This window comes from Aspergillus eucalypticola (genome assembly GCF_003184535.1).
Source record: "Aspergillus eucalypticola CBS 122712 chromosome Unknown BO83scaffold_43, whole genome shotgun sequence".
Lineage (NCBI taxonomy): Eukaryota > Fungi > Ascomycota > Eurotiomycetes > Eurotiales > Aspergillaceae > Aspergillus > Aspergillus eucalypticola.
The window spans coordinates 50,735-63,475 of NW_020290317.1; the positions used below are offsets into that span (position 1 = coordinate 50,735).

At 52.1% G+C, this 12,741-nt stretch overlaps 5 protein-coding genes across 5 annotated transcripts; 1 reads left to right on the forward strand and 4 right to left on the reverse strand.

Moving 5' to 3' along the window:
• The first annotated feature begins 914 nt into the window (after nt 1–914).
• On the forward strand, nt 915–4,615 carry BO83DRAFT_372238 (AAA family ATPase). Its single transcript, XM_025529973.1, has 3 exons — nt 915–2,088; nt 2,142–4,042; nt 4,101–4,615. The coding sequence occupies exons 1-3, from the start codon at nt 1,110–1,112 to the stop codon at nt 4,257–4,259; spliced, it is 3,039 nt and encodes a 1,012-aa protein (XP_025382474.1). The 5' UTR covers nt 915–1,109; the 3' UTR covers nt 4,260–4,615.
• Nucleotides 4,616–5,560: 945 nt separating this feature from the next.
• Nucleotides 5,561–7,411, reverse strand: BO83DRAFT_383229 (malate dehydrogenase). Its single transcript, XM_025532422.1, has 5 exons — nt 7,080–7,411; nt 6,884–7,001; nt 6,652–6,801; nt 6,490–6,584; nt 5,561–6,426 (listed from the first exon to the last, which is right to left on the reverse strand). Exons 1-5 carry the CDS (start codon nt 7,143–7,145, stop codon nt 5,833–5,835), a joined length of 1,023 nt encoding a protein of 340 aa, XP_025382475.1. The 5' UTR covers nt 7,146–7,411; the 3' UTR covers nt 5,561–5,832.
• A 158-nt stretch (nt 7,412–7,569) lies between these two features.
• Nucleotides 7,570–9,103, reverse strand: BO83DRAFT_383231 (golgi SNAP receptor complex member 2 family protein). Its single transcript, XM_025532423.1, has 4 exons — nt 8,869–9,103; nt 8,681–8,780; nt 8,427–8,608; nt 7,570–8,358 (listed from the first exon to the last, which is right to left on the reverse strand). The coding sequence occupies exons 1-4, from the start codon at nt 8,869–8,871 to the stop codon at nt 7,912–7,914; spliced, it is 732 nt and encodes a 243-aa protein (XP_025382476.1). The 5' UTR covers nt 8,872–9,103; the 3' UTR covers nt 7,570–7,911.
• Nucleotides 9,104–9,427: 324 nt separating this feature from the next.
• On the reverse strand, nt 9,428–10,279 carry BO83DRAFT_383233 (uncharacterized protein). The gene is made up of 3 exons (XM_025532424.1): nt 10,188–10,279; nt 9,631–10,052; nt 9,428–9,567 (listed from the first exon to the last, which is right to left on the reverse strand). The coding sequence occupies exons 1-3, from the start codon at nt 10,236–10,238 to the stop codon at nt 9,534–9,536; spliced, it is 507 nt and encodes a 168-aa protein (XP_025382477.1). The 5' UTR covers nt 10,239–10,279; the 3' UTR covers nt 9,428–9,533.
• Nucleotides 10,280–10,666: 387 nt separating this feature from the next.
• Nucleotides 10,667–12,711, reverse strand: BO83DRAFT_383235 (putative pyruvate dehydrogenase complex, dihydrolipoamide acetyltransferase component). Its single transcript, XM_025532425.1, has 4 exons — nt 12,470–12,711; nt 12,345–12,394; nt 12,056–12,279; nt 10,667–11,987 (listed from the first exon to the last, which is right to left on the reverse strand). The coding sequence occupies exons 1-4, from the start codon at nt 12,577–12,579 to the stop codon at nt 10,926–10,928; spliced, it is 1,446 nt and encodes a 481-aa protein (XP_025382478.1). The 5' UTR covers nt 12,580–12,711; the 3' UTR covers nt 10,667–10,925.
• Between the last annotated feature and the right edge of the window lie 30 nt (nt 12,712–12,741).

A 12,741-nucleotide genomic window follows, 5' to 3' on the forward strand; every position in this document is an offset into this window, starting at 1 on the left:
GACGAATACGAGCCAGGGCTTGCCTGTCAGTGTTCATGAAGGGTCAGTATGACTCCTCATTCTAACTTTAGTAGAGTAGTATGTCACTGCCTGCTTCTGCCTGTTATTCCGTGACTACTTACTACTTACTAGTGGTATTCCATCTGGATGATCATCCCATCTGAGTATTGGGTCAACTTTCCATCCCCAAGCGTGACTGGAAACTGCACTGACAGCGCATGTGAGACACACGCACGTTGGCAAAATGTCGGTGACCGGGGATGGCTCTCCCTCTTAAGACTTCTGCGCGAGATGATCCAGTTGATGATCCTGCGGCTGAATGGCTGTTTGGGTTTGGGGGTTCGGAAGTCTGTGCCACTTTTTTTTTTTTCCCAAGCGTCTGGCAGGGTGACAATCCAATCCTGATGCATTTGCTGACCCGGTGAGATTTGCATATTATGATTGGCACTGCCAGTTTCTGAAGCTATCCCAGCCTCTTCCCTAATCCGGCGAGTTTCTTTTTTCTTTAGGTGTAAGTAGTGTTTACTGTATTTATTTATGCAGCAGGCAGAGAGCAACTGTGAACAGGCATCATTGCTCAGTCACAATCAATCGCCTCACTCTTGGGGTTATTTATTTAATTACTTTTGTTCGTCGATCTGCCTGTCATTTTTGTTTGCTCTTGTTCACTTCCTTTCTTTTCTCTTCCCTTCTTCTTCTTCTTCTTCTTCTTCTTCTACTACTACTACTACTACTACTTCTGCTTCCTCTCTCATCTTGGGTGGTCAGGCAGCACACACCGCCATCTGCTGGGCCAACACGCAAGGCGCTCTTGCAAGCGAGGATACTTTTTATTTCTTAGGCATCCGAGTATGTGAGTCTGGCTCTCTCCTCATTCTCTCATCTCCTTCCTCTCTTTCTCCCCATTTCCCCATCCACGACATTCTCCCCCAACCCTCTTCCCATCCACCAACTACCCTCATCCACTCTCTCCCATTTACCCCATATCACTACTCTTCATCATCCATCCATCCTCACCTGTCTATCTTTCTTCCTTTCCCTTCTTCTGCATTTTCTTCATCACTTCATATATATTCTCCATATATTCCCACCTTCTCTACTCACTGGCCATGACCATTCCCACTGATTCTCAAGCCTCCTCCCAGCAAACTGAGCTCGAGACTCAGCGCGACCCAAGCTCCAACAACAGTGGGCCTGTGCCCGTCCCGGTCCCTGGTTCAGCTCCACTCCCTGCCACCACCAGCGACTCCAGCAGTACTACGACCGCTGTGACTGGTACCACCATGGCCGACGCTAGTGGCCCCGTCTCCTCCTCCCCCGAATCCAAGCTTGACGCCGACCCGCCCGTCGATGCTCCCCAAGTGAAGCCCGACCCCAAAGCTCCCGTCTCTGTCTCCGATCCCGTGCCCAAAAAGTCCGTGTGTTCCAAGCATGCGGCAAAAGACCAGGATCCCAACCGCTCGAAAAAGAAAAAGTCTCACCGCAAAGCCGCTTCCATTGTTACCCCCAGCGATGACAGCTCGTCGGAACTAAATTCCTCGTCCGAGGAATCCAGCGCGGAGTCTACCTCCGACGACGAAGACGCTCAGTCGGCCTCGGAGTCCGACGCGGAGTCGGATCGCAAACAGCGTCGCCGCCGGGCCAAGAACAAGATCAAGAAATCGCTCAAAAGTGGGAGCCGTAAGAAGAAGAGCCGGTCGCACCAGACTGAATCGGAATCCGATTCCGATCTCGAGGATAGTAGCGACTCCGATTCGTCTCTTGATGAGAAGACCCTGAAGAAGCTGGTCGCCAAGCTAAAGGCGAAGAAGACCTCCAAGAAGTCGCGCTCCAAGGATGACTCTTCCGAAGAGCAACAAGACGACGATGACGATGCGGACGAGGATGCCGACGCCGACGAGCTCGCCCTTCTGTTAGCCAAGCAAAAGTTGGCTTCCTTGCGAGTCAAGTTGGCCGATGGGCGTCGCAAAGGCCGAGGCAGGCGTGGCTCGGGTGACGGTAACACTGACGGCCAGAAAGGGAGCTCGCAAAAGTCCAAGGGACGCAAGAAGGCTGCCTCGAAGATTGCCTTCAAGCGTGTAGATCAGCGTGCGTCTTCCTCCACTCTTTCCTCTTGATCTAGCTAACACATAATTCTACAGTGTGGGACAATACGATTCACAACTTCAAGCTCACGGAGACGGTCGACGACCCCGATGCAAACGAGTGGGACCAATACCTCTTCACCGTGCGCCGCAAGTTCGACTGGGACAACAAGTATCTGGAAACCGTAGTAGACCTCAAGAGCAAGTACCTGCGCGATGCGCTGTCCAAGGTCATGGATGGAGTCAAGGGCGTCAGCTTGGTGCAAGAGACGGCGGTGGTCGATCCCAACATGCTCTTCCTCTACCTTGAGGAGACGCGGCAGTACATGAAAGATCTCCGGCAGCTGGCCAAGACTGAAAAGAAGAAGAAAGCCCGCAAGCTCGCCGAAATCAAAGCATCACATCTCAAGGTGCTCGTCAAGTATCTGGACACCGACTATGCCGAGACCAAAAAGACCCTCTACCCTCTGTTGGACTCCAGCATGATCACCTTTGATCTCCTATGGGCCATCTTCAAGCCCAACACCGTCGCCTACTCCTCTACCTACGGAAACCAGGATGAGCCTCGTGCCTTCAAGATCGAGTACGCGACCAAGGAGTCCTCGTTTATGAAAGGTCAATGGTACAGCATCGAGGGTCGCTACCTCGAGTACGATGGCAAAGCATTCGGTATGGGAACCATGGCCGCCGAGGTGGAGTCCTTCAAGGGTGCCCGCAAAATCACCAGTCTTAGCTGTTATCCACTCAAGTATCATCGCGAAGCCGAAAGCGTTAAAGCCAAGCTGATCGAGCGTGGTAAGAAATTCGTGGCGCTGCGAGGCATGAACTACCGGTATCACAAGGGTATGGCGTTCTACAAAAAGAAGCGGTCCGTCATCAAGGTCAACATCAACGGCCGTGTCATGGTTGATCCCGCCATCCACCGGCGCATCAATCCCAACTACCCCATCAGCACCGTCCGTCCCAAGGACCCAGACTACCTTGGCGGCTCCGACGATGATGGCAGCAACAATGGATGCTGCTGTATTCTGTCCGACTCAGAATCAGAACAAACCTGCGGGCAACCGCGCGACTCAGACACCCCTCAACTCACATACAAAGTGGTACGGGACAAGGAGGGCAAGCCGCACGTCGTCGAGGTTGAGCTGGATGAGAACGGCAATGAAATTGTCAAGGAGAACATGGACGAAGTCGCGGACCCCTCCGACCGCGAATTCACCGAAGAGGAGCTCCTCATCGCAAGCCCCGTGGTACTCGGCTTCGCCTTCAGTGAGAAGCTGTGGCTTGAGTTCAGCATTTCGGGCATCAGTGAGATTGAATGGAATGAAGATGCCTTTGATTCACTGGTCCTCCCCGACAACCAGAAGTCCATCGTCAAGGCATTGGTCGAATCGCACACCTTCCGCGCGGCCCAGAACATCGACGATGTCATCCAAGGCAAGGGCAAGGGTCTCGTGGCCGTGCTCCACGGACCTCCCGGTACTGGTAAAACCCTTACTGCCGAAGGCATCGCAGAGCTCCTCAAACGCCCGCTCTACATGGTGAGCGCGGGTGAGCTGGGCACCGATCCGCGCACCCTTGAAGCAGAGCTGAACAAGATCCTTGACATCGCACATTCCTGGGGCGCCGTTCTGCTGCTCGATGAAGCCGACATTTTCCTGGAGAAGCGTACCATCCAGGACATTCACCGCAATGCCCTAGTCAGCATCTTCCTGCGGTTATTGGAGTACTTCCAGGGTATCCTCTTCCTGACCACCAACCGCGTCGAGACATTTGATGACGCCTTCCAATCCCGCATTCACGTCGCTCTGCGCTACGGTGAACTCACCACGAAAGCGAAGCGTAGCGTCTGGAAGATGTTCTTGGAGCGGGTGCAGGCCAAGGAGGGCGTGGAGACCGCCCCGTTCACAGAAAAGGACTTTGATCTATTAGCTCGCCATAATCTCAACGGGCGTCAGGTAAGATCCCCCATACAGCCTACGGAACATGTACCGATACTAATTCACCTGTTCTTAGATCAAAAACTCCGTCCGCACAGCCCAAGCATTGGCTGTTAACGAGCAAAACCCTCTATCCATGGAACACATCCGACGTGTCCTGGAGGTCGCCGAAACCTTCGATCGAGACCTTCGCGGAGGGTCAGGATACCTTGATGCTATGAGAAGTTATACCTAGTCAATTTCCATCTGGCTTGCATTATCGTATCGGTGTATCGTTTCGAGCGAAGACTATGATCTATCCCCATTTTTCCATTCTTCGTCTTTTCTGTTTGCAATTTGACCCGAACTACCCCTTAGTATGAAGCAAGGTTTTGATCTGCGTGTCGCCTACTGCCAAAGATCTGTCTTCTATGCGTTGTTTTATATCTGTTGATTTTGATTTTTTGACACCTACACCTGCACTTGCCGCTGTCGACGACCCCGTGATGATGATGACAAGGATGATGACAAGATAACAACTATTACTAGTTAAACATTCTGGAATACAATGAGAAACGGAAATACCCCACTCTTAACTTACTGCCCTTATCTATTTCCTGTCATACTAACCTAGTAGATGCTTCAGACAGAACCATCAAGACTGTATAGTGTTTCAGTATTCAGCATCAAATACCTCAACCGGCCGGCCGCAAGTGCATTACCACTGCATCTAGTAATTTACCAAAACATAATGATCACTGTAGTCAGAAAATGTTCCATTCAGGATGCACACAATATACACTTCTAACTGTTCTGCTACTACTACCACCTAATCGATATAATCCCGTCTCAAATGAACAGCTAGTAGTGCCTTTGCAGCATTATGATCTAAAACTTACCTTAACCCATACTGTTAATTCATTCACAATTCCTGGCAGTCAGTCATCACTGATAATTATTCTCCATATGTGGATAGGTGGTAGTACTAGATTACATGCATAGTCCATAATCTTTATATAAGTACATACCGAGATAATACAAGATACCTAGAAAGGGATATCAAGTTGCTAAATGTTTCTTGCCATGTATGTATATCTGGGATCCGGACTCCATTTTGTCAATACTATTACTACTACTACTACTACTACTACTACTACTAAAGTAGAATATAAATTGATGACTCAAAAGACTCGGAGTGGATGTTGTTAGTGCGGGAGGGAATAGCAATAGAGTATTATCTATAAATCTTCAGTTTTTCTCGCTTATGATCCACTTACTATTACTAGTTATATATGTTTTATCTTTTCAATTATCCTGCTTCTTTTGTTTTGTGGTTGATTTGTCACGAGCTGGTATTTGTATAAAGATGATGGTTCGGTTTTCATGGCTCGGTTGGGACTGTCGCGGACTTAGTTGGGTTGCTGACTCGGTGATTTTAAGTTTTAGCCACGGGTTCGATTTTCTTGGTGCGGCCGAGGCATATTGCTGACCGCAGGTAGTAAATAGACCAGCGTGCAGTTCTGAATCCTACAAGTACCAATGAATGGCTACAAACACTAGTCATTGAATCATTAGATTTTTCTTATTTATAGGAAATACACGTTCATGTCCATCTCCCCTGGCAAACCCAGGCTCTTCACAAAAACTCATTGCTATGCGAGTTTCCGCAGCTACATTTCCTCCGATATAAAAGCCACATGCGAGATGGGGATGTGCATAGGGGGCGGGAAGTGGGTATGGATTATCACAAGACTGTTATACAGGGAGGAAAAGCGGCTGCAGAGAGGTATTGCAATTTCGTTCCTTCTTTAAGCAAGTCCAAAAACCATTTAAGGGTTGGCCTTGACGAAGTCAACACCCTTCTGGATGTTCTTCTTGAGGTCACCGAGGGCGGTCTGGATGAGACCCTGCTCGTACTCGTTGACGGGGCCAACCTCGTGGATCTTCTCAACACCGTTGGGGCCGAGCTCGACCTTGGAGGCGAAGAAGTCAACACCCTGGTCCTTGAAGAGAGGGCTCTCAACGAAGGTGGGCTCGACGATGCCCTTCTCGCCGTTGGCGGCCTTGAGGAGGGAGTCGGCGAAGCGAGCACCGGCCATGGCCATGGAGAGGGTGGCGGAACCAGCACCGTCCTTGGCCTTGACAACCTCGTCACCACCGAACTGGATGCGGTTGACCAGCTCGTCACGGACGGTGCCGGAGATGTCGGGGTGGTTGGACTGGGAGAGGAGGGGAACGATGGTCACACCGGAGTGGCCACCGATGACGGTGACGTTCTCGTTGGCGGGGCTGGTGCCCTTGACCTGGGAGATGAAGCGGGAGGCACGGACAACGTCCAGGGTGGTGACACCGAAGAGGCGCTTGGGGTTGTAGACACCCTTGGACTTGTAGACCTCGGCAACGATGGGGACGGTAGAGTTGACCTGGGGGAGGACCTAATTAGTGCAAGGTTCGAGAATTTTAGTAATGATTTGAGAACAACGTACGGGGTTGGAGATGACGAGGATGTTAGCCTCGGGAGCAGCCTCAGCGGCGGCCTTGGCGAGGTCGCGGACAATGGAGGCGTTGGTGTTGAAGAGGTCTGTGACAGGCGTGATTAGTACTCTGACGCTCGTGCCTTTATAAATTTGAAATGGTCCAGCGCATACCATCACGGGTCATGCCGGGCTTGCGGGGAACACCGGCAGGGATGAGGACAATCTCGGAGCCCTTGAGAGCATCGCGGAGGCCAGAGGGGGTAGGCTCGTAGCCCTTAACGGTGCTGTTGGTGTTGACGTGGCTGACATCGGCAGCGACACCTGTTTGAGGATTCTGTTAGTCGACTCCGATGATCGGATGGGCGTTTCAAACTGGAGGGAAGGGAGAAGCTGTGCGACGTACCAGGTCCACCGCGGATATCGTAGAGGGCGAGGTCAGTGACAAGGGGGTTGAGCTTCATGAGCAGGGACAGGGGCTGGCCAATGCCACCGGCGGCACCGAGAACGGCAACCTTGGAGGCCTGAGATGGAAATTGCGATGGTTAGCAAGTGGACAAGAGAGAGCTCCGACGCAATGTTTTTTTATTTGGGCTACACACCTGGCTGGCAGAAGCGGAGAAGCTACGCTTCTGGAGGAGGTTGAGGGACTGACGAGCAGCGAACATCTTGACTGTGAAGGATAGACTAGAGGTAGATCTATCTGGAAGGAGATTGGGGAGATGGGGAGGAAAGAAGGGAAACAATTGCGATGGAGAGGAAGGAGGAGAGAGAAGAAGGAGAAGAAGGGAGAAGCCGGTCGGTGGCCGGTGAGCGCGAAGGATTTTGGGGCGGCTAAATGGCTCCGTTTCCGATCCCCACGGCAGCCATCGGATCATCTTGTCGTGCTTGCCATGTCTGTCCACTTGCCTGGCAACTTGCTCCGGTTCCGTCCTACCGACACCTCATAGTATGCTGGTCGTCAATGGTTCTCCGATGGCAATGATAGTCTTTTTACTTTTTCAAATTGAATTCAACCTCTCTAGACAATTGCTTTCATTGCCACGTTGCTATGGGATCTGCTCCATGGTCCCTAATTTAACCGATGGCCACGTCCCCCCCAACCTTTTCCATCCACCCGTCCGTCTTCCTTGTCTACGGCGCACTACTTCTGGGTTACTCCACACTCAAACCAACTCCCATTGCGCACGGGGACAGCGAATCTAATCAGTCCTGCTGCAGGGACTACATATAGACTACTAGCCATCACCACATCCACACACACACACACACAAGTACATACAATAATGCGCAATAAGTTCCCCCCCTGCCAATGCGCTCCAAACGCCTGCGCTTGTAAGACAACCCAAGCACCAAATCACAATAGTCCCAGAAAGGTAAGGAGTAAAAGCAAAAAACAATATAAAGGGGAATGAAAAGAAATATGTACCACAACTATCGCAAGAAGTGCAGGACAGCCCAACAGAACAGGAAGAAGAGCACCACTCCGCCCCAAAAGATCCACTTGTCTTGTCTTGCGCGGCGCTCAACCCTACGGATTGTGTCGCCGCTGACGCCCAATGTGTTCGCAACGCTGTAGAGTCGACGCTGCGTGCCTTTCAGCACTTCACGCTGCTGTCCCAAATCCGCCAGCACAGCACGACCCCGATCAAGAAACTCGTCGATCTGGGTGTTGGTGCTCGCTAGGAAGCTTTGTTCACGAAGCGCATGTGTTTCCCGGTTGTAGTCGGCCGGCGAAGCTCCAAAGCTGAGTCCCGATCGTGATGAGGAAGGAGCGAACGCGGAGGACTGAGGGAGGGATGATTGGGCATATGGGTTCTCCGGTGTAGCTGTGTGATGAGGGCGTCGACCGAGGAGCTCGTTGCGGTTGGTGACGGATTGCTGTAGACAAACCATGGTCAGCGACATTAACTCTCCACACTGCTCGAAGATGCGAGTGGTATCCTTACAGCTTCCTCCCGTTCTTTCCGTAGTCGATCAAAATGTTGCCGGTAATCTGCCAGTTCTGATCGGAAATTCTTGACTCGTTCGAATGCCTTCTCTTGCTTCTCCGGGATTAATTCCTTCTTGGACAGGGCAGAGTAGTCGTCAACGGTGCGTGATAGCGATGCTAGCGAAGCAGCGATTTGTCCTATAATGCACATGAGCTTAGCTTCCTCTGTCGCGTAGTGGAGCCTCTACAAGTACCAGTTTCGAAACATACCTTGTAGTGCGGCAGATGAGGTAGCTGGCGATTGGGAGAATGTGTCCAGGTCACGGCGGATAGCAGATGACTGCTTGAGGGCGGAATTGAAGAGGGAATTCTGAACAATAGACAATGTAAGCTCCCATCAGGCATGAACATAATCCCTCAAATTGGGGCTTCACATCTTGAGGTCGTAGACGACTTACCATTTTGTGCGGTGTACCCTATCGGGTGAGTGCGCTGTATACAATGCCGGCCGCAAAAGGAGAGGTATAGCTTGGGTTTGCAGGTGCTTATTTCTTCCCAAGAGTACGAAAACTGTGAGTAAGTCTGCGGAATGTTTAGGAGTCGGCACCGAGAAATAGCGACGTGTCAGGAGAGACCTTCTATATCAGGCTAACAATGATGCTGGCCAAGGCCACATGTTCTTGCAGAGGCCACGATTCTGACGGCGCTGACCGCCCCTGCCACTGCAGCCATTCGTGCGGCCTGACCCGCTTCAGCTCGGTCCGAGCAAAAGTAAGTCCATGCAGGAAGCTAGAGAGGTGACTAAAAGCTCTCGACTCTACAGTCTACGTCATTTGATTTTTCTTTTTCTTTTGCAATTGTCTACCCCGCGTGGGACATTGTCTTCGCCTTTGCGATTACCGCAGAATACTTCATGCCTTCATTCTTACGACGGCTGCTGTGTTAAGAGGAGATCAATCCAATAGGGATATAACTAGTAATAAACACACTATGACGCCCAAAGACTGCACAAACGCCTCATGTACCCTAAAGGAGTACAACAAATAGTAAGGAAAGTAATAGACCGCGGAATTGACACTGGGATATCACGACTCCACGAAGTGCTCCGTCTCGACTTCAAGCCTTATTTCGGAGGGTACTTGTTCTGCAGAAGCCATCTAGAGGACGCCCCCACATTAGCAAACACCATCATCGCACATGCACTTCTGACAGATACTCACTTGCTAACAAAGTAGTCCACGGCACCAAGGGCACCAACAGCGCCAGAGGCCCATCCAATCACTTCCCACGAAAGCTGCCCAGCAGCATGCTTCCGGTATGCTCCATACCCCAGACCAGCGCCGGTCAAGGCCAGAATCACAGCATTTCCGAGGTACACAGGGTTGTGCGCGTTGCTGCGAGCCGATTCAGCCTTCGCCTTAGCTTTAGCCTTAGCCTTGCTCTTGGCTCTCCGTTCTTCGTAGGCTTCCCGCTCCTCTTCTTCTCGCTCTATCCGCTCGGCCTGGGTGGTGGTCTGCACGTCCTGCTTCAGGAAATCGGGATCCACGGCCTGGACGTGCGGCGAGTCGACGTCGACCAGGGAAGCGGTGCTCTCGGCTTCATCGCGGTACACTCCACCAACGCTGGGGGCGCGACTACATGGCTGTTAGCTGTATGAAAGGGTCTTTGTTCTGTGATGTTGTTGACTTACGCCTGTCCATACTGTTAGCGATCTGCATAGTCTAGATGGTATAGTACTAGCAGTGAACGCTAGGCGGGGGAGTGACTGTAGACATACCTCCTCTGCGGATTGCTTGGGACCTTTGGCAGCAGCTTCTGCGTAAGACATGATGAATAAGTGAGTCGTATGACTTGATGGGAATATGTGATCTAGGACGTCATCAGTCGGCGCATCTAAAGTGGGAGTATGCCAAGACCAAGAGTACTTAGCAACCACCTGGAAGGGCCAAATAAACGCACAGGTAGATTCGGATGCAAAGTGACGATAAAATAAGATGTAATAGGCTGACGCACGGGAAAGTATCGAGGTAGGTTTCAGGGGATGAGAACCTCGAGTATTTATGGACACGAGAACCGTCCGAGAGGAATGACATCACGTCATAGATTCCCTTGGCCCAGGCTATGAGCACCGCCAAGACCCTCGTGCCGGACGCAACGCACTGGCGGCTACGCAACCCTTTAGGTTGTTCCTGATGGATCTACCCAATTACTGCTCTGCAAGGCATAAATCTAGACAGGTTATTGCATCTATTGAAAGGGGCTGGTTCAAGTATCAGGTACAACCTGTGCGGCCAATAACATGGTCCAAAACATCCTGCAAGGCTTAACATCATGGAAGTACGGGACATAGGAAATGCATTGAGAATATCTAGGCTGTACTTGACAGACCGTGACGGTCGTGAAAGGAGGAAACGTTCAATGATTTTAATACATATTACAACAAGGCCAAAAGAAACTCCGATCGTAGATAGCTAGTATACTGCGCCGGTCGAAGTTCCACAGTGTAGGGAAGAGCTTACAAAAGAAGCTCGAGGGGGTTCTCAACAACTTTCTTCAGCTCCTTGATCCACTCAGCACCGACAACACCATCGACGACACGGTGGTCGAAGCTACCAGTGACGATGATCTGGTCATCCCACTCGACGGAGGTGCCCTCCTCAGTCTCGACGGGGACGGCAACCTTGCGGATGGTACCAACAGCCAAGATACCGGCCTGAGGGGGGTTGATGACGGCAGCGAAGCGCTCAACAGCAGGGTTCATACCCATGTTGCTGATGGTGAAAGTGCCACCCTGGTACTCCTCGGGCTTGAGCTTGTTGTCGCGGGCGCGCTTGCCCAGGTCCTTGATCTGGTTGGAGATGCTGGACAGACCACGGCCCTCAACGCTCTTGACGATAGGGGTGATGAGGCCGTTGGGGGTAGAGACGGCAACACTGACGTCGACGGTCTTGTGCTGACGGATGACGGTCTGGCCGTTCTCCTCGTGCCAGCTGGAGTTGACGGTGGGGACCTTCATGAGGGCGGCACCGCAGGCCTTGACGAGGAAGTCGTTGACGGAAAGCTTGTACTTGCCCTCGGAAGATGCGTTCAGAGCCTGGCGAAGCTTGAGGAGCTTGCTCACAGACAAAGTGGTGGAGACGTAGAAGTGAGGGTTCTCGCGCACGGACTGCTGGAGGCGGCTAGCAATGGTCTTGCGCATGGAGGTCAGGGGGATATCCTCGTAGGTAGGGCCGGCAGAAGCACTGGGCTGGTACTTCTCAACGTCCTCCTTAGTGATCTGGCCACCACGGCCGGTACCCTTGAGAGCCTTGATCGGCACACCCTTCTCCAAAGCCAGGGCCTTGGCAGCAGGGCTGATGGAAGGCTCACGGTCCAGACTGGGCTGGAGTTTCTCGCCGGAAGTCTCAGGCTCCACGGCAGCAGGGGCGGGTTCAGAAGCCGGGGCAGCCTCAGCGGCCTTGGACTCCTGCTTGCTCTCCTCAGCAGCAGGAGCAGCCTTCTCACCACCGGCATCCGCCAGGCTGAAAGCCTCGAAAGCGGCAACATCGACACCTTCCTCAACCAAAACAGCGATAGGCTAATGCAATAGCGGTCAGCAAAGGATTCGGTGGGGGCCAAGAACAGAAAAGCAGAGGTAACACATACAGAACCGACAGCGACGTCCTTCTCGCCAGTCTCCTTGAGAACCTTGGCCAAAACACCCTCTTCCTGGAACTCAAAGTCCATCTGGGCCTTATCGGTCTCGATCTCTACCAGAACATCACCGGGCTGCAGGGAATCACCGGCCTTTTTCTGCCAAGCTCCAATGTTTCCGGCGGACATGGTCGGCGACAAGGCCGGCATGCTGATGACAGTGTGGGGAGGGAAGGCTGCAGATCCAACATGTTAAAATCCGATCATCCACAAATCAAAGGCGACAAGAATAACGGCATACACTTGGAGGCATAAAAACGGGAAAGGGCGGACAGGGAAGGCAATTGAGATCTAGAACGACACACAAGTATGATTAGCATGCTTTGTAGACAGCCAGGTGGTCTTCAACGAAGTGGTGCGACATACTGAGCGATGTCCTTGAATCTGTGAACAGTTTGCGGCCGCTTCAGGGAGAGGGCGCCTTTGGAGAGGAACATGGCGCTGGGAGCGCGCATCCGGACAGCAGAAGCAACCATGGCGCCCAAATGCTATATGTGATAGAGAAATAGACCCGAGACGGGAATGAGAGGATTAAATGGGATGAAAGGGGGAGCCGGAGACGTATCTGGCGGAATGGAAGGGCCCGTATCAGAGGAGTTGAGAACTGCAGCTCCAGGAACTTTTCTGTTGAGCTTCCC

Excerpts from the sequence above, each read along its gene's own strand:
- BO83DRAFT_383235 (XM_025532425.1), bottom strand. The coding sequence starts at position 12,579 with ATGGTTGCTTCTGCTGTCCGGATGCGCGCTCCCAGCGCCATGTTCCTC. Across the intron at positions 12,280-12,344 it reads CCGTTTTTATGCCTCCAAGT|CCTTCCCTCCCCACACTGTC; the intron begins GTATGCCGTTAT and ends TTGGATCTGCAG. Across the intron at positions 11,988-12,055 it reads AGGACGTCGCTGTCGGTTCT|CCTATCGCTGTTTTGGTTGA; the intron begins GTATGTGTTACC and ends CTATTGCATTAG.
- BO83DRAFT_372238 (XM_025529973.1), top strand. The coding sequence starts at position 1,110 with ATGACCATTCCCACTGATTCTCAAGCCTCCTCCCAGCAAACTGAGCTC. Across the intron at positions 2,089-2,141 it reads CTTCAAGCGTGTAGATCAGC|TGTGGGACAATACGATTCAC; the intron begins GTGCGTCTTCCT and ends ATAATTCTACAG. Across the intron at positions 4,043-4,100 it reads ATAATCTCAACGGGCGTCAG|ATCAAAAACTCCGTCCGCAC; the intron begins GTAAGATCCCCC and ends ACCTGTTCTTAG.
- BO83DRAFT_383231 (XM_025532423.1), bottom strand. Across the intron at positions 8,609-8,680 it reads CTCATCTGCCGCACTACAAG|GACAAATCGCTGCTTCGCTA; the intron begins GTATGTTTCGAA and ends TGTGCATTATAG. Across the intron at positions 8,359-8,426 it reads GGAAAGAACGGGAGGAAGCT|CAATCCGTCACCAACCGCAA; the intron begins GTAAGGATACCA and ends GTTTGTCTACAG.
- BO83DRAFT_383229 (XM_025532422.1), bottom strand. The coding sequence starts at position 7,145 with ATGTTCGCTGCTCGTCAGTCCCTCAACCTCCTCCAGAAGCGTAGCTTC. Across the intron at positions 6,585-6,651 it reads GCCCGGCATGACCCGTGATG|ACCTCTTCAACACCAACGCC; the intron begins GTATGCGCTGGA and ends CGCCTGTCACAG. Across the intron at positions 6,427-6,489 it reads TCCTCGTCATCTCCAACCCC|GTCAACTCTACCGTCCCCAT; the intron begins GTACGTTGTTCT and ends GTCCTCCCCCAG.
- BO83DRAFT_383233 (XM_025532424.1), bottom strand. The coding sequence starts at position 10,238 with ATGTCTTACGCAGAAGCTGCTGCCAAAGGTCCCAAGCAATCCGCAGAG. Across the intron at positions 10,053-10,187 it reads CCAAGCAATCCGCAGAGGAG|CCATGTAGTCGCGCCCCCAG; the intron begins GTATGTCTACAG and ends TACAGCTAACAG. Across the intron at positions 9,568-9,630 it reads GTGGACTACTTTGTTAGCAA|ATGGCTTCTGCAGAACAAGT; the intron begins GTGAGTATCTGT and ends GGCGTCCTCTAG.